This window comes from Pan paniscus, chromosome 3 (assembly GCF_029289425.2).
Source record: "Pan paniscus chromosome 3, NHGRI_mPanPan1-v2.0_pri, whole genome shotgun sequence".
NCBI lineage: Eukaryota > Metazoa > Chordata > Mammalia > Primates > Hominidae > Pan > Pan paniscus.
Window position 1 is genome coordinate 56,318,558 of NC_073252.2, and position 22,482 is coordinate 56,341,039.

The following is a 22,482-nucleotide window of genomic DNA, read 5'->3' on the forward strand; positions in this document are numbered from 1 at the left end:
ACAGAACAGAGCCCTCAGAAATAATGCCCCATATCTACAACTATCTGATATTTGACAAACCTGAGAAAAACAAGCAATGGGGAAAGGATTCCCTGTTTAATAAATGGTGCTGGGAAAACTGGCTAGCCATATGTAGAAAGCTGAAACTGGATCCTTTCCTTACACCTTATACAAAAATTAATTCAAGATGGATTAAAGACTTAAACATTAGACCTAAAACCATAAAAACCCTAGAAGAAAACCTAGGCATTACCATTCAGGACATAGGCATGGGCAAGGACTTCATGTCTAAAACACCAAAAGCAATGGCAACAAAAGCCAAAATTGACAAATGGGATCTCATTAAACTAAAGAGCTTCTGCACAGCAAAAGAAACTACCATCAGAGTGAACAGGCAACCTACAAAATGGGAGAAAATTTTCGCAACCTACTCATCTGACAAAGGGCTAATATCCAGAATCTACACTGAACTCAAACAAATTTACAAGACAAAAACAAAAACCCCATCAAAAAGTGGGCGAAGGACATGAACAGACACTTCTCAAAAGAAGACATTTATGCAACCAAAAAACACATGAAACAATGCTCACCATCACTGGCCATCAGAGAAATGCAAATCAAAACCACAATGAGATACCATCTCACACCAGTTAGAATGGCAATCATTAAAAAGTCAGGAAACAACAGGTGCTGGAGAGGATGTGGAGAAGTAGGAACACTTTGACACTGTTGGTGGGACTGTAAACTAGTTCAACCATTGTGGAAGTCAGTGTGGCGATTCCTCAGGGATCTAGAACTGGAAATACCATTTGACCCAGCCATCCGATTACTGGGTATATACCCAAAGGACAATAAGTCATGCTGCTATAAAGACACATGCACACAAATGTTTATTGCAGCACTATTCACAATAGCAAAGACTTGGAACCAACCCAAATGTCCAACAATGATAGACTGGATTAAGAAAATGTGGCACATATACACCATGGAATACTATGCAGCCATAAAAAGTGATGAGTTCATGTCCTTTGTAGGGACATGGATGAAATTGGAAATCATCATTCTCAGTAAACTATCTCAAGTACAAAAAACCAAACACCGCATGTTCTCACTCATAGGTGGGAATTGAACAAGGAGAACACATGGACACAGGAAGGGGAACATCACACTCTGGGGACTGTTGTGGGGTCGGGGGAGGGGGGAGGGATAGCATTAGGAGATATACCTAATGCTAAATGACGAGTTAATGGGTGCAGCACACCAGCATGGCACATGTATAGATATGTAACTAACCAGCACATTGTGCACATGTACCCTAAAACTTAAAATATAATAATAATAAAATAAAAGTAAAAAAAGAAAAAAAAAGAAGTGAACTTAAAATACCCAGCAACAATAGCATATGAGCTAGAAGGTGGTTAAATGTAAAAGTTCCAAAATCCTTGTTTTTTGAGTAGGAATATAAAGGTAAATGTTGATACACTGGATTTTTTGAAACATCGATTGTTATTTTTCATCATTTCCAGAAAGATTTTCGCCATTGTCATTTCAAATGTTGTCTCTGACCCTTTCCTCTCTCTTCTGCTTGTGATAATCCAATTAGACATCTATTAGAGCTTATACCTGTATCCTCTACGCCTTTCGACTTCTTTCTCCAAATTTCTACCTCTTTATCTCTCTTATAAGAATTCCAGAAGTTCTTTGGTTCTATTTTCTAGTTTTCTAATTTTATTTTCAACTGTGTCTAATTTGTTATAAAATTTATCCACTGAAATTTTTTAATTAAATAATTATGTTTTTACTTCTCAGAGTATTGTTTGATTTGTTTGCAAATATGCTTAGGCTTTAACCATATTTTAAACTTCTTTGCCTCACACTTATCAGTTTTACTCCTCAGTTACTGATAAGCAACTTATAATATGTACTCTCTTTCCTCTTTAAATGTCCAGCTATGCTAAAGCACACAGACATACAAACTGGTTAATAGAAATCTGAAGACAGACTTATTAGCAAGATAGTATACAGTGGGGAGTTGAAAACATTTCCAACATTCTGTGGAGGAAACTACTGTTTGTAACCTATTTCTGGAAAGGAGTTCTGTTTTCTAAAAATAAAAGTTTGTAATTTTCCATAAACAAAATGCTAAGGGGAAGCATTTATATTTTCTAAATCAAAGTATAATTTTAAATATAAACAAAGAGAATCCCAATAAGCTAAAACTAAAAAAAAGACAAACACTTGATTACTTTGACAGCAAATTATATTTTAAATGTTTCATATTTACTTTTATATTTCCATACAATCAGAAACAGTAAAAAAAATTTGGAGAACACATAAAAACATCTTAAAGTTAAAAATATAAAGCGTTGTATTTAAAAATGCAGTCATTTAAATAATATTATAAGAATTTATTTGTACATAATAAACAAGTTTCAGCCAGCAAGAAATTACTAATATTGACTGTGGAGTTTTGGCTGTTTTAATAGTTCTAACTCATTATTCCGTAATTCAACACAGCACTGCCAACACAGCTGGCAATGACAAGACTGGGAGTATCAAACTAGGATTGTTAGTTCAATTAAAATTTCAGATAAACAACAATGTACTTATACTAAAGAATTATTTTTTGTTTATCTGAAATGAAAATTTAACTGGGTACCCAATTGTTTGTTTGTTTAATCTAAAAACCCTGATTAAAATTTATCTAATAAAACATCATTTAATATCTAAAATAAAATAAATTTACTATAACATCTTTATAACTATTCAATCAATGATTCTTCATCTTCTATTTTTCCAAATTCTTGCACAAATATTTGATGCTTAAATAAATACATAAATAATAAATAGGTAAATAAGTTACACTTGAAAATAATTTATGTTATGATGAAAAAACTTAAAGTGCTTCCACATGTCCTCACAACATCACTGTGAGGTAAGATGGTGGCTAATACTTTTTCCACTTAGAAATAAAGGAGAAACCAAGGCACAGTGGAACAAGGACTTGTGGATCCTGGCTAGCAGACTAGGGTTGCCAGATTTAACAGAAAAAAATCCAGGATTTCCAGCTAAATTTGACTTTATGGCAAAATTTATTGTCTCATCATTTTTATGTGATGCTTCAAATATCACATTCTAGCAAACCCATTCAATTCCTGAAATTAAAGTTCCGATATTCTCTTGGCCCTTGGCCTCAATTTTGCTATTTGTATATTCTCCCGTGCAATATCTAGGAAAATCCTTATATTTAAAAATTATTTGTTGTTTTTTGTAGATTCAAATAAATAATACTTTACATATAAGTATGTTCTGGATATTTCATGGTACAATGAAAAACTATTCATTGTTTACTGAAATTCAAATTTAACCAGGAATCTTGTATTGCATCTGGCAACCCTACAACAGACCCACACAATACATGAAGTGTTGAAGTAGATTTGCTTGAAGTTTCACTGGCATCTTCACTGATTCTTGGATACCACAGAGAATGAATTTTTTTATGAATTCTCAGCCCTAAAATAAAATTAAAAATATAAAGATGAGCTATTTTTAATAAGAAGGAAAGTAGGGTTCTTGAAAATTCAATATAGTCTTTGACATTCATGTGTTAGAAATGCTCTATATTCTCAACTATAAATAGGGAGATCAAAGAAGTTATCATCTAAAATAGGACACTACTGGGAGTGACAAGGAACTTTACTAAGAGTATAGGACACAAGCTTAAGCCCAGAATTTCCTGGGCAAACTATGTATGGTCTTTCTGGTCATGAGTACAACAAACTCACTATTGATGCTATTCCTTTTTTTTTAACCAAAAAGGCAGATACGTAATGACGATTTTTAGCAGCAGAAAGAAATTTGTAGGCTGACTTTGGATTATATATCTCAGGATAAATGAAAAATTTAAATTAAAAAATATATAACTTACCTCTTCAAAAACTTCTCCACAACCCTCTGCACCCAGTTTTCCTTGGGGTCCAGACAGAGCTCTCTTCCATCAGAAAGCTTTACACTGAAATAAGAAAGAAATGGTTCAGATTAATATTTAGTTTTTCCATTCAAATCATGATTCCTTAAGTCAGGCATAAAGTCTAAGTCCAAAATAACATTTATAGTAGTTGTGGAAGCTACCATATTTAAATGTCATGTAGACAAATATTTTTATTTTGTTTTGTTTCATTTACTACTGTAATCCTAACACCTGGAACTTTCCTAAATATTTCCACCTTCCTTAATTTTAAGTTTGCTAAAACAAAATATCTAATCTTTTTTAAAGTACTTACATAATTTCTGTATTGGCGCAGTGTGGTCCACTCTCAATCACTCTCAGTTCTTTGATAAATTTGGGGTGGAAAGGTTTGGAGTATGTCTTTATGCACTGACATCTAAGTTCTTTAGCACTCCTTGGCAAAACTGCACCTGTTGGGGGAAAAAGTGATTAAGGATTGATTTTATCAACAGGCACAGCTCTGCCAGCTACTTCCTTTCTAATTCCAATATGATTATTTGGAGACTGTGGAAGGCATCATATTTCTAGTAAACTCATTCCTGAATATTCTCCTAGCCCTTGACCTCAGTTAGTTCTTTGTTTTAAAAAACAGTCATAACTGACAACATTGAACGACTTCCTATATAAAGAGTTAGAGTTCTTTTTGTACAATATCAACATCTTCATGGTATTTTTATCTGGTCAATATTGCATAATCCTCTGTGATACCACAGTGTTATTTATAGTAGGCAAGCTAAGACTCTCCAACATAGAAATTGCCTTCAGAAAGAATTAACAGAAATATATAAATAAGTTGTACATGCCTGGTCTATAATCAGGGTATCTTTAAAACAGACCAGAATTAATGACAAATCTGAGGCTTGTCAATGAAATACTACAAGGAGTGGAATTTTCTGAGTTACCTTGCTCAACTCAATATTAATACATAATATAGGTAACCGTGGTTCTCAATAGGACATACTATAAATTACTTATTTATGTTAAATATATGCATGCTACATGGTATAAATTATAAAAGCAGAATATCTATATTGATCAAACTTTATACTTTCCTAAGTGTTATATATAGTTTTTTCTAAATCTTCAATTTAACATTAATTGACTGCTAAGATTATATTCTGTTTCTGAATAAAAAGGATGTTTGTTACCAAAGCATCAAGAATAGCTTTGCTATCTGAGGATCACATTGACATACGAAAACTCTGTAGGTCAGAAAGATGTGCTTACCTTCACACAGAGCTGCAGAAATCAGGAAGGCTGCCAAGAGAGCCACGGCCAGCTTGGAAGTCATGTTTACACACAGTGAGATGGTTCCTTCCGGTGGTTTCTTTCTGGCTCTTGTCCTAGAAGCTTGTGTGCTCTGCTGTCTCTGAAAGTTTGTGCCTTATGGAGTGCTCCGGTGGCTTTTTATATCATCGCCCCACTAGAGAACTTATGCACCCTCATCTTTTCATTATGTCAGAGGAAATTCCACGATTTGCAACTGATGGCCCATCCCCTCAGGGCAAACCTGAGTCATCACACTTCCTATTTGTTCCTTATCAAATACGCAGTATGATGAAAGTTTTCTTTGATCTTTAAAATAATTTAATTTTAATATACATTTAAAATACTGAAGCTCCACAATTTGGTGAATTATCAATTGTATCCTTTTTTATTTCTAGATAACTTTATCATAGTACCATGTGACAGATATAGTACTAGAGTGGCAGGTGTTAGAACAAGATCATGGATGATTTTCTTTTAATGGCATAATTATTTTTTTTCAGTTAATTACAGATGCTATCATGATGGTGAAGATAAGCCAGCCAATCATTTTATTGGGGAGGTAATTTATAATAAATCTTTTTCTAAGCATTTTGGAGAGTTTCTAGGAACTGTTACTGCTCTTACGGGGCATACTACAACTTTTCAAAAGATTTAGTTTTCTAATGCATGATAACAGAGTGAAGGGGCACATGTGCTTCACATAGAAATCAGTTCCACAAACATTTATGGAGTAACTTTCTGAGTAATGTGGGGGATCTAGAAATAGATAAGACTAGGTACTTGTCCTTAAAGAGTTTTGTCTATCAGAAGAAGAAAGCAATGTAAGGACTGACTATATAGCAGAATAGACAAGTGGTACTAAGACATTAATTCCAGTGGAGGCATAAGAGCAGAATCTTCCAAAGGCAGTTGGAGCAGGGCATTGAGGAATAGGAGGGCTTCAATAGAGGAAGATGAAAGAGAACAGCACATTCCAGATAGGAACAGTATTCACGGCCACTCAAGTTGTAAAGTTAAGGTATGTTTATGCTCCAGAAAGTGGTGCACTGGAGCTGCTTGGTTGGGGTGGGAGGGAGGTGTTATCTAATGGAAACTTGTATGCTTAGTGGAAAGAGCATCTGGGTTCAAACTCTGGTTCAGCCACCCTTGCTTCATGCTCTTTATCCAAGGACACCAAGTCTGACCTCTGAGGACCCATGATCACTAGCAAAAGGGATGGAGTGAGAAATTTCAACAAATCATAAAAAGGTGGCTTTATGTCCTAGTGTCCTGAAGAAAAGAATCCAAGACCTTTCTTGAAAGGTCTTGGATTCTGTAGATAAAGAGCACCATGGAAGGGTTCTTATGATAGTAAAAGTCTGTTCGCTTCTGGGCAAGTACATAATTTATAAATAATTCACCTTGGTGTAACAGTTCTTCATTTTCAGAAAGTACGACAGAGCAGTGAATTTGCCCACACTGTGAACACACTGTGGAGGGGGAATGCCATTTTCAAATGCTTTCCAAAAAGGTTTGTCTGTTTCTGCACAATCATGTTTCTTTTTGTTATCTTTCTCCAACCAACCTAAGACTTGAGGTTAAAGTAATGCCTGGGTTACACTGAATTCTATAGCAAAGTAAATGTTTATTCTATATAATGTAGCTCCTATAGTTTTCAACTGTAGTATTTCAGAAACTTCATTATTCATTTAATATGTGTTGTTTATCTGCTAATGTCACTTATTGTAGGAGATGTGAATGCTATGTAAATAGATATAGTACCTGACTTAAGGGACTTTGTTGTCTAGTGCAGAATATGGAAAATTAGTTACACAAGTAAGTAAAATACAGTGATGAGTGTTACAATACAGGTAATTACAGGAAGTTCTGGAATCAAACAAACATGATCTTTGAGGCGGTTTTGATGAATGAAGGTTTTCCGAAGAAACAACTTCAAAAGTGTTACATTTATTGTTAATGAGGAGAAGAAAGACCAATGGGACTGCTTTGCTAGTACAGGACAGGAAGTACAGGACAATGAAATGTAGGCGAACATGGCCCATTTGGGTTTCTCAAACTATTTAGCACACGGAACACAGTGCATGGAGTGACAAGAAGAGAAAGCTTGGGCCGGATAGGTAAAAAAGACCTATATCTTAAAGAAAACTCCAAGTTTCTTTGCTTCAGTGATGTTGGCATGTTTAGCAAAGACACATTCTCATATGGACACAACCTGGCTTGACTGATTCAGTTCACTATCATTAAGACTCACTCATACAGCATCACTAAGACATTCAGAGTTCTGAGGATGTGCAAAGACTTCTTTACTTTTCCCTAAGGGTTGCCTTTATATTTATGGTGAGCCCAACTTACATAGACACCTCGTTTTCCTCCTTATTTTCATGTCACTATATCTCCCTCTCATTCTCTTCTCATGGGCCCAACTTTAACCTGATGTCATCCTTAAAGTTTGAGCTAATGAGTTCTACTTAACCTTGATGCTCACATTTTTTTTAAGAATGAAGCCTTTCCAAGGCAAAAAGACCTCTTTTGCAAATGTTGTTCATCTCTCACAATGTAACCTTCAGTGCATTATGTCCTAGAAACCTCTCCATCAGAAGTGGGAATGGACAAAGATGAAGTGACTACAAGAGCATTGATTCTATCTTGTCTCACTTCTGTAAAGATAACCATTTGAGTCCTTGCATAATGAGTAGAAGGACTAAATGGGCTTAGGTGGAAAAAAAAAGCAGGACTAAATATCCTTTTTAAGGATATTCTGCTTTAAAATAGAGCAAAGTGGGGTACAAAGTTTAACTAAAGTGCCACGCTACACATAAATACAAATGTTTTGTCATCTTCTAGAGATGAATGCAGAGTGAGTTCATGAGACTTAACTGTTTATTTACGTCCCATTCGGCTCCTGAGCCATAAGAATCATTTGATGAGCAGAGAATAGCACCTAGATATCCTCATTAGACGTTGACGAAGTCTATCACCCAAGAAACGGAAGAGTTCAAGAAAGAACAAAGACGGCCGGGCGCGGTGGCTCACGCCTGTAATCCCAGCACTTTGGGAGTCCGAGGCGGGCGGATCACGAGTTCAGGAGATCCAGACCATCTTAGCTAACACGGTGAAACCCCGTCTCTACTGAAAATACAAAAAATTAGTCGGGCGCGGTGGCAGGCGCCTGTAGTCCCAGCTACTCAGGAGGCTGAGGCAGGAGAATGGCGTGAACCCAGGAGGCGGAGCTTGCAGTGAGCCGAGATAGCGCCACTGCACTCCAGCCTGGGTGAAAGAGCGAGACTCCGTCTCAAAAAAGAAAGAACAAAGACAAAGATGGCCTCTACTTTTCCCGTATTAGTACATAACTCTTCCATCAAACTCCATGAAGCTGGGTGTTTCTTGCCTATGCAAAATCATCTAAATCCCCTCCCACCCACGCCATAGGAATTTTAGAATTAGGACTTTTTTGTAAGCCTGAACAAAGTTGTATTCATATAACAAAGCAAAATGTGGTGGGCAAAATGTGGTATGAGCTTTGAAATGAAATGAACTTGGGTTTAAATCTTGTTCCATGGTTTATTAGTCAGGAGATCTTGGGCAAGCTGATTCTATGCCCATTGTTCAACTCCTGCTGCTAAAATCTGAGATCCCTTCAGAGCTGCCTTTCTCAGTCTCAGGAGCAGTCTCAGCTCTCACCTGGGTTTTTTTCCCCTTTGAGGAAATTAGTCCAGCTCAGCAATCCTCTAGGTTAAAAGAATCATAAACAGAATGCATAACATATATTAGTGAGTTTGACTTACGATGTTGCTAATGTTAAGAGTCATAAATAAACATACTGCCCACTAAAATTTTAGTCAATAAAAGTCAGAGTTAGTGGAAAGATTTAAAACATGTTCTTAGCTCTGTACTTTGTTTATGTGATAACTTGATATTCTCTAGTACCCCAAGACCATTTCAGTTCCATCTCCAAATTCAAATGTCTCCAGTTAACAGTTTATAACAATACTGAGCAAAGTTGGTTCGTGTTGCTAAAAGTGTCCTACCTTTTAAAGAAAAATCTTGGTAATTGGAGAAGCAAACAGCTGAACACATTGGATTTGAGCAACATCAAGTTAGAATAACTTAAATCTAAGGGTATGTATGGGTGTTGGAATAAGACAAACCTGCCTTCAAGCCTCACCCCTCCACTTATTATTAGCCAGACAATCATAGGCAGTTCTTTAATCTGACGGTGTCTCAGTTACCTCATCTGTAAAAATGAGAATAACACAGTTCCAAAGGATCACCATGAGAATTAAATGAGGAAACATAATGAAAATGCCCAGAATGGCACCTGGCACATTGGAGGTACTCAATAAATGTCTGCATCTTTTTCCTCTAGACTATCATTTCAGTCACCCTTATCTTTTCCTGGAGTTAGAGCACCACATTTCTTTTTAAAAGCTTACCACTCAAAAAGTAAAGCTGTATTAACACAATAGATCTCTTAAAGCTTATGTCTAGATGCTTTATTTTCTTCCACTATATAAGCTTTCTTTTTTAATGCCTAACAATTCCATTCGCATTCACATGTAAAAAAAATGTACTATAACCATTAATATGAATGCCATTTCTAATACTATCCAAATCGGTGGAGTTTGGAGTTTGAAGTTTGAAGTTTGAAGTTTAGGTTTAGGGGAAGACACCAGTTGTGTAAACAGGCATTTATTAAGGATTTAGAAAAGCTAAGATCAGCCAATCTTCAATATGAAAAAAAAAACAAATGTAAATATTTACTTGTAGCTATTTCTTTTCTTTGTTAAATTTATTATTTTTTTTTTTAAAAAAAAGGGCTCACTGTGGTGGCTACGCCTGTAATTTGGAAGGCCAATTCAGGTGGAGCACTTGAGCCCAGGAGTTCAAGACCAGCCTGGGCAACATGATGAAACTCTGTCTCTACAAAAATATACAAATATTAGCCGGGCGTGGTGGTGCATGCCTGTAGTCCCAGCTACTCAGGAGGCTGAAGTGGGAAGATCACTTGAGCCAGGGAGGTTGAGGCTGCAGGGAGCTGTTATCATGCCACTGTACTCCAGCCTGGGGGACAGAGAGCCTGTCGCAAGAAAAAAAAAAAAAAAAAGTAAAACAAAATTATGTGTAGACCTAATTTCTTTATTAGATTTATTCTAAAACATTTAGGCATTATTTACTCCAATGTTTACACAAAAAAATGTATCTTTGACATGACAGTGATCACGTTATGTGTTACTAGGATTTCTTTCCGAAAAGATAGGAAATGAGATCACTTGGCAAAAAGGGAAGTTGCTATGTTAGAAATGACTGAACTGATGTGTGCATTTAATTGTGTCTTGTGGTAAACAAGACTCACACCAAGCAATAAGTCAAATGACTAAGGGAAAAAAAGAAAAGTTTTCATGCTGATTCAAAGGTGATTATGATTCTGTAGTGATATGTAGTGATGTTTTTCTTATTTTCTCAAAAGTTTCTTTATTATTTTGATCTATTATTTTTATAAATAGATGTAAAATTTTTAAAAGCTCAGTTGAGATAAAACTCTTAGCAACTTGAAGAAAGTGACTTAGGGAAAAAAAGCAGTTACTATTCTATAATTTCTATATTTTGTTTCTCACAACTCTCCTAAAACTTTTATTTTTAAAGTTTTTGTTTCACAATATGAGCTTCATCTTAACTGCATCTTTCTCCTCACTTTGGCCTTGGGGTGACTGAAGTATTTAAGACAAAGTTTAACCCACATAGACATTCCACATTGATGGATTCCATTGAAATGATGAGCTCTCCACCCATTTGTGTAACCATTTATTGATATTTGTCTCACCCACTTGACTGGAAATTCCGCAAAATCAGAGACTACAACTGCTTTATTTAGACTGTGTTCCAGCTTCCAGATTAGCGCCTGCATGTAACAATGTTCTACAAACATTTCTAGAACGAAAGCAGAAATTTCCCAGTTCTTAAAACCTATCCAAACAAGAACAATGTCAACGAAAGAAAACGAAAATGCTTATCTTTGTTTTTGTTCTCCCTTGGGGACAATTATTTTATTTCCATGAACAGAGAAGAGCTTAGCATGGAAAATACAGTTTTAGTTAGTGCTCTAATTTAGCAGTGGTGGATAGATAAAGCAGTAAACTGTGCAGCCAAACAGCAGTTTCATTCTACTGGTGAATTAACCATCCGATATCTTCTAGGCTCCTTGAAGGCAAGGGTAAGAAATAACAGGTTAGGATACAGTGGCATAAAGGATGGTGAGCAGCATGCGGGAAGTCCTGGCAACTGAAGTCCACCACTGGGGGAGAGGCTCTGCTGCTTGCTCTTTCCCATCAACTGCATTTCACAGAACTGTGGAGACTCCAAGGGACCACACACTGTTTCTGGAGGCCAGAGAGTGAATATAAATGGTGTTCTATAGGTTTTGTCTAATTAACGTTGACTGTGCTAAGACTAAAACAGTTTAGCTTCCATTTTAAGTATTATCTCAGTGGTTCTTAACCTTTCTTATTTTAACCATTTAAGTCTTTGAAAATATAATGAAAGTTTTATACCTTCTGCTCAGCCTCAAGGATGAATGCTGGCATGAAGTTTCAGGGAGTTTACTGAACTCCCTTATAAACCCCTAAGGGCTAAAATCAGTAAAGGGTAAGTTGGAGGTATTACATTTGACAATAATGAGCTAATCCTATGTATACTACCTTTAAGTCACATCAATTGAAAGAGAAGTGGCATTTTCTGAATGGTGCCTGCTCTTTCTGGATATGTCCTGGACAGAATTCAGAAAACGTTTTTTGAAGTTTTCAAAAGAGAAAGTGGAGATGGATAAGGAGCAGAATGAAGAGGAAGAGAACACTCATGGTATATAAAGACATGATTTGAGTGACCTTTCATATTCTTGTGATCTATAAGAGTAAGACCCAAATCCATCTAGAAAAAGATCAAAACTGAGTACTACTTTCAACTGAGGTAGCCTCCTTCACAAATCTACTGAAAAGCAGTGTCAATGGCAAAAGGAGGCTGAAGAGAAGGGTTACATTTTAGTTCTTCCATAATTCTCTTCATTTCCCCAAAATAGATATATTCAAGAAAAGATACATAATTATTTCACATAAAAAGAAAACAAAATTAAAAAATAATTCAGATTGTGTATGAGTTTTGAGATACTGGCCAATCTCTCAGCATTCCTCAAATTTATGGCAAAATAAGGACATAAAACTTCTTTATCTCTTTCAGTATAACCTGGTGCCCCCAAATTGTCTGATTTCCAGATTTGAGCCCTTTTCATTTTTAGGTGGCTTATTCTCTCATCTAGCATTTATCTCAAAACTCATTTAGAATGTTTTTTGACTGCATCACCTTACTTGTCTATATTAAATCACTCCATGTGGTCCCTAAACCAGGAAGGAGGAAATCACCACTCACAGATGCTATTGGAGTTTTGAAACAAAGGAAAAGCTGTCTGCTCCAAACTTGCTGGATGAACTTTTTATGCACTTCCTTTCCCCCAAGAGTGGGAGGTGGACCTGGAAAACACAACTGGCACCATCTCCTACAAAGCTGGATATAAAAGCAAAATGGGAAGGGTGGGTGGGGGAGGTAGGTAAGAAATAACACAACCAGCCAGAAAAACAGGACCATGAAAGCACATCATCAAGAGACCCAAAGATAAATGAAGCAGGTACTAGAAAGCCAAGTTTAATGAGAAAAGTTAAAAATAGCACATTTCTTTTCTAGGTTTGACTTGCTTGGACTTTAGCAATGGGTATACAAAGTTCTCACTCAAGAATAATTGTACTTACAGAATCTTATTACTGAGTACTTCATGTTTTATTTTTGTAATATTCACAACAACCCTATATTTTAGTATTAAATATCCTCATTTAAAAGATGAGAAAACAAACTTAGGTTAAGTATTTAATAACTTGCAGAAGGTCATCCAGCAAGTAGGAAACAGAGTTAGGATTAGAACCTAAGCAGAGAGTCCAGAATTCTGTGCTGTCTCAGGGGGTTTCTCTCATGTGTCTGTAAGTCTTACAGACTTTCCTTTGAGCACATTTATCTTCTTTCTCCCCTCCTCTCCTGCCAGATTAGACTTAGAAGACTGGAGAAGAGAATCTTGATTCAGTGAGGGGAGAGGGACATCATAACCCAGTAGAAGGACGAGTCCCTCCTATCGAGGCCTCAGGTTTTTCATTTGTAAAATGATGGGGTTTGCCTATACAGCTCTTCTGACTGTTTTATTACCCTGTAAGCTAAGGTATGTGAACTTCCTCTGGGAAACTTGCCCACTTGTAGCAGCAGAGGACACTTACCCAACTCTCAGATTTAGCAAAACTGTAAGAGAATATGTACTCGTCCTTCAATGTGGCTAACTAAACATTGCCATTTGCAAAGTTCTCTTCAACCAAGAGGAGAAGGGCATGGGTTCAATGAAGTAAGGAGCTGTAATTGGAGGCCATGGGGATGGTGTGCATTACCATCAGACGCCTATTCCCTGCCCCCAAGAAAAGAAGGAAGTGCTTCCTGCGCTCTTCTCTTGCCGACACCGTTTCCTCTTGCCTGATTTCCTCATGACTCTCAGACAAGTTGCAACCGTTTGACCTGTCGTTGTGAAACAAGTAATGTGGTTGGAGTTGGAAAAATACTAAGAAAAAAAAGTAAGAAAGAAGGAAATAAACCCAACTGATTTGCTCTGAAGCAAAAGCATCAAACTTAGTGAATATTGCTTGAAAATATATGTAGAGAGGCTTAACTTTCCCATCACTCATCCATTTAACAGATATTTACAGAACACTTTCTATATCCCAAACACTTTTCTAGGTGCTTGGGAAAGGTTAATGAACATCACAAATAGAAATGCCTACCCTTAGGAAGTGCCTTCAGTGAATAAATATTATGGAAAAATAAACATAAAGCAGATGGGGGAATTAGGGGAGTCAGGTGTGTGAGGAGTGAGCAGACTGCAGCATTGGAGAGTCAGAGGAAGCCTCCTTGAGAGATTGATGCGGAGCTACAAATGGAAGAAAGTAGGAATTGGCTCTGACTATGTGGGCGAACATTCCAGGCAAAGGGACAGTGAGAGTTAACAGTTAGTTGGGAGCATGACTGGCGTGTATGAGGAGCAGTAAGGAGGCCAGTGTGGCTGGAGCAGGGAGAGCTGGTGAATGGGAAAGGAGGACAGACAGCAAGTGGCCACACTAGATAGGCCTTGCGGGTCATCGCAAGGATTCCAGCTTTCACTCTGTGGGGAGAACCATTGCAGTGTCTTTGGAAAATCGGTGACATGATCTGACACTCTGAAAGCTAGGGTAAAAAGGAGTATGGCAGGAGGAAGGGAAGCAAAGCAGGATAACCAGTTAGAGGGCATGATGGAAATCCAGGAGAGAGATGATAATTGTTTACATTAGACAAGCGTGGTGACTAGTGGTCAAATTCTGGATAATTTAAGGTAGAGACAGCACAAAACCCTGAAGGATTAGGTATAAGACATGAGAAAAAGACAAAAGTCACAGACGATGAAGACTTCAGGTGTGAGCAATTGGAAGGATGGAGCAACTAAACTAAAGTTGCAGAATTATTTGAATGTGGGGCAACTCTTGCTTGATAGAGCTCTTCTGACCACATCCTCAGTGGATATCCTCAATTAGGCAATTAGGCCCATAGTTGTGTGACCCAGTGGCTATGGCTGGTGGTGGAAATAATGAGGAGGCACGGAGGCAGATAGAGGGGTGGGGGGCAGGGTAATATTTATTGTCTTCCAGCTCCTGTACTGGGTTCTTTATAAAAGTTAATTCATTTAATTCTCATCACAAATTTATGTGCTTGGTGCTATTATCTCCATTTTTATGTTTAAGAAAACAGGCTCAGGGAGTTAAAATTGTACACACATAGCAAGCAAGCAGCTGGACCCAAACCTGAATTTAAATCAGCACCCAGGTCTCTGGCCCCAAAGCTTGAGCTCTCTTCCCTCTGCAGAATGAAGTCCAGCCTGGGTAGAGCTCTGGCAGCCCACTTAGTGTTCATGTCCCAGTGGCCCAAGTCTTGAAAACTAGTTTAACAAAACTCTTTTAAGGTTAGTAAATAAGGTTGCAAGAGCATCAGGAAAAGTTTCTGACGGGTCTGAATTTTGTGCTTAAAAGAGTGAAACATGCCCAGTGACCTCACCTCCGTTAAATCTATTCAATGACATCTGTGGTTTGTAAACAGTTCATCAAATGGGTAGGGTTGGAGGAGTGTATTTGTCCAGGGCTTTGCATTCACAAAAACCCTTAAAGCTGATCTTCAGTGTTATTAACAAATAAGGTCAAGCTGCCAGCCAGAGATATTTTGATAAGGTTGAAAACAGAAGACACATAATACTTAACTTTAAAATCTTATCCTGTCCTGAACATAGAATCTGAGTATACTACGAAGTGCTTATACTTTTAATACCACAAATACATTGCAATATATTTGTGCAATCTAAACATATTAATTTATTAAATATAGGCAGTTAATGTATTTGTAAAAGTTTTATAATTTTGTTGTGACATTTCTTCTCTTCTTTCTCTTTAAAATATTGATATTATTTAAAAAGAAGAATAAGAAAAAAAAGGCGATGACTCAGGCCCACCTTGACCTTCACAAGGGCTCTGTAGTAGAAACTTACAACACAGCAAGCCACCACCTACCTTAATAAATATACCACAGTGAGGGAAAAAGAAATTCAGGAAAAATGACACATTTTTCTCTTTTCTGTGGTAAGTAAGTGTCCAAGTACAGGTCTTAAGCTCTGCACAAATTCCAACTTGGAATCTTGGAGCTTGGTAAGGTAACGTATAGTAAGCCCTTAATCATATCTAGTTGGCAATATAGAAAGATTTCTAAAAGGAAAAGGCTCAAACAAGAAATCCTTCTGATAGTCAGTATATCCCAGTATAAGCCCCACCTTGTGGTCAGAAGGCAGCACTGTCACCCTCCCATCCACAGAAGAACTGCTGAAAGGCAGGGCTGGGAGAGTTTCAGTAAATGCAGCCAGAATCTTAGGCAAGCACGTTGTCCTCTATTTCTCAGCTTTTCTCATTTCTGTGGAATGGTACCAGTTCACTTGCTCATTTCCTCTGTGTATGTGTATGTGTGTGCTGTTGTTGGATTTAAACACTGGAGCTTGTCATTTTCTGCATCCACCTCCTCCCAGTTTCATCTTCATTGGAACTTCCACGTCTCTGAAATTAGGCCTCCCAGCAGGGCCCAGTAGCTCACACCTATAATCCCAGCACTTTGGGAGGCCGAGATGGGTGGATCACCTGAGGTCATGAGTTTGAGACCAGCTTGGCCAACTTGGCAAAATCCCGTCTCTACTAAAAATACAACAATTATCTGAGTGTGGTGGCAGGCACCTGGAATCCCAGCTACTTAGGAGGCTGAGGCAAGAGAATCACTTGAACCCAGGAGCCAGAGGCTGCATTGAGCCAAGATTGCACCACTGCACTCTAGCCCGGATATCAGAGTAAGACTCCATCTCAAAGAAAAGAAAAAGACAAAAAAAAAAAAAAAAAAAAAGAAAGACAGAAATTATGCCTCCCAGGTTAAAACAAACCTGTTTCTTCTTCCATTTACAGTGTTAGGATCAAGAGGACTTGATCAGAATCCCCTTAGTTTGTGAACACCATGAAGATTGAGGTGTAGCCTCAGCAACACTGGCTGGTCAGAGACACTTGTGGCTGTGGACTCAGTGTGTGTGTGTGTGTGTGTGTGTGTCTGTGTGTGTGTGTGTGTGTGTGTTGGGAAGGAAGGCAGTCTATCCATCTGTTCAGGGTGAGGAAAGGTGAAAGAAGGATGTGAGAAGGGACAGAAGGAGAATAATTTTTTAAAAGATGGAGAGGGGAAAAAAGGAGACAGAAAGGAAACCTATGCTGAGGTTCCTTGAGCCACTTTAGGGAGGGTATTAGGACCCTGTTTTCTTTCCATTTAAGGGAAAGCAGGCAATTCCTTAATGTGGGGTCTATCAAAATAGTAACATCAAAATATCTTTGGAATATGTAGCAATGTAGTATACAAGGTATAGACTTTCTTTTTTAATTGTAGTGAAATATGTGCAGCATAAAATTTATAATCTCATTCATTTTTGAATGTATGGTTCAGTAATATTAAGTCTTCACATTATTGCGCAACCGTCATCATCATCTGCCTCCAGAACTCTTAGTACCGAATAAAAGTCTTTGTTCAAATTGAGGCTCTGACACTTACAATCACTTAGTGTCTGAGGCCCCAGTGTCTCTCATGTGTAAATGCTGACTTTAATGAAAAAAACAATGGAAATGAGTTGTCGTGAGCATTAATAACAATATTTGTAAAATGCTTAGTATAGTAATAAATGATAGTAGCCATTATTATGATGATGGTATCATTATTGATACCATGATAGTATCATTATTATTATGATGATTTCCTGGAACTCTTTGTTTTATTATGATGATTTCCTGGAATTCTCGCTGCTTGTTTCCTCTTCATGAATAACATGATCCTAAACCTTCCCATAATCACCTAGTGAAGCTACTTCCCTCCCCACTAGATCAAACATACCCTATTACCCCATAGATTTCTTACATTATTTTGTGTATTGTTTTTTATAGCTGTGTATTATTTCCTATGGCAAGGAAATGGGACCGGAAAAAAAAAAATAAGTAACTACCAAGGTAACCAAAGAGTACGTCTTTAGCACAACTGTGTTCCAACCTATGCAAATTATCAACTCATTTTCACAACTAGAACGCCGAATGCTCAGAGTCAGTGAGGCCCAGACTGGAGGAGGGCAGGGTCAGGGAAGCCAGTCACCGGCACAGCTTTTGCCCAACAGCCTCCAAGAAGTCAGACTCACAAGACCTTCTTCCTTGTGTACACATCCCCTTCTTGTGAAAGGAGTGGCTGGACCGGTGGGTAGTCCCTCCCTACCGACTGCCCCAGCTCAGGCTCCTCGCGTGTCCAGTGCCCCTCCTGCTACCCGCTAAATACCTCAGCTCCCTGTCACAGCCTGTCAGGCTGGATTTGTAGGAAATTTTTAAGACAGGTTAAGTTTAAAAGGCTCCTGCAGGAATTGTAATTTCCGTCTATTTATGGAACCATTCTGACTTCCCATACATTATCCCATTCAGCTCTCAAATATAACCCTTCCTTCCTTCCTTTCTTCCTTCTTTCCTTCCTTCCTTCCTCCCTCCTTTCTTTCCTTCTTTCCTTCCTCCCTCCCTCCCTCTTTAACATTTGCAGTTCCTTATTATAATATGGTTCTCTTTTAGTGTAGCAAATTTGGAAAATAAAATATAAAGAAGGAAATAAAAATTGGCTGTAATCTCACTACACAGAGATAAAGATTTTAATGTACATCTTTCAGTATTACATGTGTATTCATGTACATACATTTTTAAATTGGCATTACATGGGGCATACCATTTTAGGTTCTCTGCCTATCTCACTTTCCAATCTCATAGGCATTTGCTGCCAGTCAGTATTCTACCTCATGATTTTTGGCTTCTGTGATGTATTATAACATGAGGTTCTACCAACTCCCTTTTCTCAACTGTTCTCCTGTTTGGGACCCTTCCCCTTCCTAGCCCCCTGTGCTAGGTGAGTCCTGCTTTCCCTGGCCCGAGATCACCATAGAAATCTCCTAACTGCTTCAACTTTGAGCTTCCTCCCCTCCACTTTTCACTCACTTCTGCCAAGTGAGCTTTCTAAAATCTGAAATTTTTATAGCTTTTCTACAAATCTGAGTGTGTCTTTCCCAGACTTTAGCCTTCAGCCTTTATCCCAGTGCCATGGTCTTCATAATACAGTTTATACTCCCAGCCCTGATAAAATTCTCTCCCCACTTGGCCCCTTCTGGCCTCTCCAGACTCTTCTCTGGGTCTATCTTCCTCCCTGTCACCCTCAGCTTTAGCTTTTCCATTCTTCTTCCCTCTGCTGGCTTTTTTTTTTTCTCAAGAATCTTATTAATCCTTTAAAAGATCTAGGCACCATCACCTTCTCAACCTTGTCCTCAACCTACTCCCATGTTATTTAAGGCCTCCAGAACAACTCTCTCCTCATGCCAGGAGGCTTCCTTCTAGCCCAGTGGGTTCTCAGACTTTACAGTATGTCAGAATCCCCTGGAAGGGTTGCTGAAACACAGCTCACTGGACTCCACTCCCACCATGTCTGTTTCAGAAGGGAAAAGGAGGCCTCCAAAATTGTCTTTTCCAACTAGCCCACAGGTGATGCTGATGATGCTTGTCCAGGCACTAGAACTTAAGAATCACTGCTTTAGTCCAGTGTGCTGTATCATAAGTGATTTCTTGTGTCTCCCTTCTGGACGGTGACCTCTGTGTAACAGGGTCTGAATTGGATCCTAAAATCCTCACGTATGGTGAGTACATAAAAAAATCTCCTGAAGAGAGGAACTCTTCCAGAAGTCCTCTGGCTCAGCAAGTAAGTGGTAACTGTGACCAAGGACACTCAACTTCCTTCTCCAGGCTCCATTCAGATCTCAGATTCCAGAGAGGTGACTCAGTATAAAATCCTGTGCAATGTCTTTGGCTGACATGCCTCAGGAGTCATGGGTATGAGCCCCTTGACCACGTGTGGAATTTCCCAAGGATTTTTTAAAATCTCCCTTTGAATCCCCTTTCCTTATTGAATTTTCCCTCACAGATGCCTCAAGAATAATAATAATAAGGCATTGTTTATCTGTAGATAAGTCACAATTGCAGAAACTTCTCTCCTTAACTTTGCCATTAGGAGCCACAAAATGACATACAGGAAGCTATATAAGGTTTATCTTAGAATTTTGGTAAACATTTTCTTCACATAAAAATTATTTGTGTTTCTGGAAGAGGGTAAGAAGGAAAAAAGGTGAAATTTTGTGTCAACGCAAATATGGTATCGTGGGAAGAAAAGTTCCTTTGAATATGACCTAATAGAAGCTCTTTCTGGGAAGAATTCTGTTCTATCCACTACCCTATTAACCACATCTGCTTTCACACACATGACATGTCCAATCTAAACCTAAATCTACTAAATTGAGGAAAACCATTGTTCATTCAGCTTCCCAGAATCACATGAAGTCAGGGAGCAATGTGCAGTTTCCCTAAAGTGCTCTTGTTTCGTTTTACATGTTAAACTTCTAGGTATTGAGACAGTCTTTCAAAATACGCTAATAATTTGTACATTAGTAACTTCATTTACAAGTGCTAACAATTTCTATAGTAACAGAAAATAAAAGAACTCATGGTGGCTCCATATTTTTTAGGAACCCTGTGAAATAAAGTTTATATTTTAAGGCAAGCTTGGACTGGCTAGGCTTAGAAGATAGTTTTCCTTCCTGGTAATGAAAAAAATCAAGGCAGGCCATGGGAGCGTACTCCCTAAGTACATGTTTTTATCTAATTTCATTGGAATTGTTACCTAGCCTTTATGAGGCCATCCAATTCTGATTGTTTTTTTCCTTTATTAACACCATGATCAACGGGGCACAATGATGGTACATGAACACATGTGCAGGGAGCTGAACTCAAAAGCGAACATTCAGTGATGTACCCCATGGATGATCAATAATTAATGGATGGCTTATAGATATTTAATCAACAAAAAAGAAACAGCCATAAGCACGACACATTTCAGCTAATTCTTACCTATAAAGAATATTAAGTGTGGGATAAAACAAGACATTTTCCCCTCCCTCCTGAAATATCAGGATAAGATTTATCTTGAACAATTCCAGTGACATTTTCTTGAGTTCTAGCCTCTTACTAATATTGCATATTCTACTAAGAATATGCAATAATTTAATAACCAATCAATTAAAACTCAGGAGTTCTAACCTGCCATTCTAGTAAAAAGTGGACAATTCTATGTTTCAGCCAAAAGAAACACTCTCAACATTATTCAACTCTGTGCTGGACTTCAGAAAACCTAAAAAGCTGTACCATTCAGACAGACACAAATGAAAATGTTTTCTCATAACAGTTGGCCAAAATTACAGAATGATAAAAAACTGAATTATTTCTAGAGAACCATTTCTTCGAAGATTTTATGAATTGATCTTGTAATATTTATTCACCAAAATACACCAATGATAGAAAATATCATGAATTTACCTACAACATAATCACAGCAGTGCTTTCATTCATGTTTTTAAAAGGGATTCTGTGATTAATTTGCTTTTTGTAGTATTTCATTCATCCATCCATTGAATTAATGTTTATTGAATGCCCATTAAGTGCTAAGCATGGTGTTGGGCACAAATAAATTCTTGTTAAAATGTGCTAACGCTGTCCAGTAACATTTTTAAATTAAAAAAAAATCTAGCTGAGTGTGATGGCACACACCTGTAATCCCAGCTACTTGGGAGGTTGAGCCAGGAAGATCACTTGAGTCCAGGAGTTCTGGGCTATAGTGCACTATGCCAATTGGGTGTCCACACTAAGTTTGGCATCAATATGGTGACCTCCGGGGAGCAGGGGAACCACCAGTTTGCCCAAGAAAGGGTGAGCCAGCCTGTGCAAATTATCAACTCATTTCCACAACTAAAACGCTGAACACTCGGAGTCAGTGAGGCTCAGACTGGAGCAGGGCAGGATCAGGGAAGCCAGTCACCGGCACAGCTTTTGCATGACAGCTTCTAAGAAGTCAGACTCACAAGACCTTCTCGTGAGTCTAAGCAGGTCAAAACTCTTTTGCTGGCCAATAGTGGGATCATGCCTTTTAGTAGCCACTGCACTCCAGCCTGAGCACTATAGTAAAACTCCATTTCAAAAAAAAATTATAATAATTTTTAGTATCTACTGAATTTGAAAATATTTGTGACATCAATATTACTTTAAACAAAAAAGTTACATTCATAAAGTTAAACATAAAAAAGCCTTGAAGTACAACATACTAGTTCTGCCCAGAAATTATACAAATTTCAATGTTTTCTTTGTTGCACAAACAAAAGCGATTAGAATACGTTAGACAAAACTCCAACTAGTTCAAAAGTGGGAAGGAAAATGAAGGGGAGTAGAGAATGCTTCAGTTTAGCTTTATTTATTTCCAGAGTGGTTAAAGACTAGTATCTCCTTGTTTATGTTGCTTAGAACAGAAAAAAAATAAGCCTTATTAGTGTTGTTAGTGTTATAGAATCCAAATACTACGAAACTTTAAAATAGCCTGAAAATAAAGACGTTTAGATAAATCTTTCTTAAATAATTATTATT

General features: G+C 37.7%; 1 protein-coding gene across 1 annotated transcript; it reads right to left on the minus strand.

Annotated features, from left to right (window-relative positions):
• Window positions 1-2,242: 2,242 nt before the first annotated feature.
• Window positions 2,243-5,406, minus strand: CXCL8 (C-X-C motif chemokine ligand 8). The gene is made up of 4 exons (XM_003832335.7): window positions 5,237-5,406; window positions 4,284-4,419; window positions 3,929-4,012; window positions 2,243-3,513 (listed from the first exon to the last, which is right to left on the minus strand). Exons 1-4 carry the CDS (start codon window positions 5,298-5,300, stop codon window positions 3,498-3,500), a joined length of 300 nt encoding a protein of 99 aa, XP_003832383.1. The 5' UTR covers window positions 5,301-5,406; the 3' UTR covers window positions 2,243-3,497.
• Window positions 5,407-22,482: the final 17,076 nt, after the last annotated feature.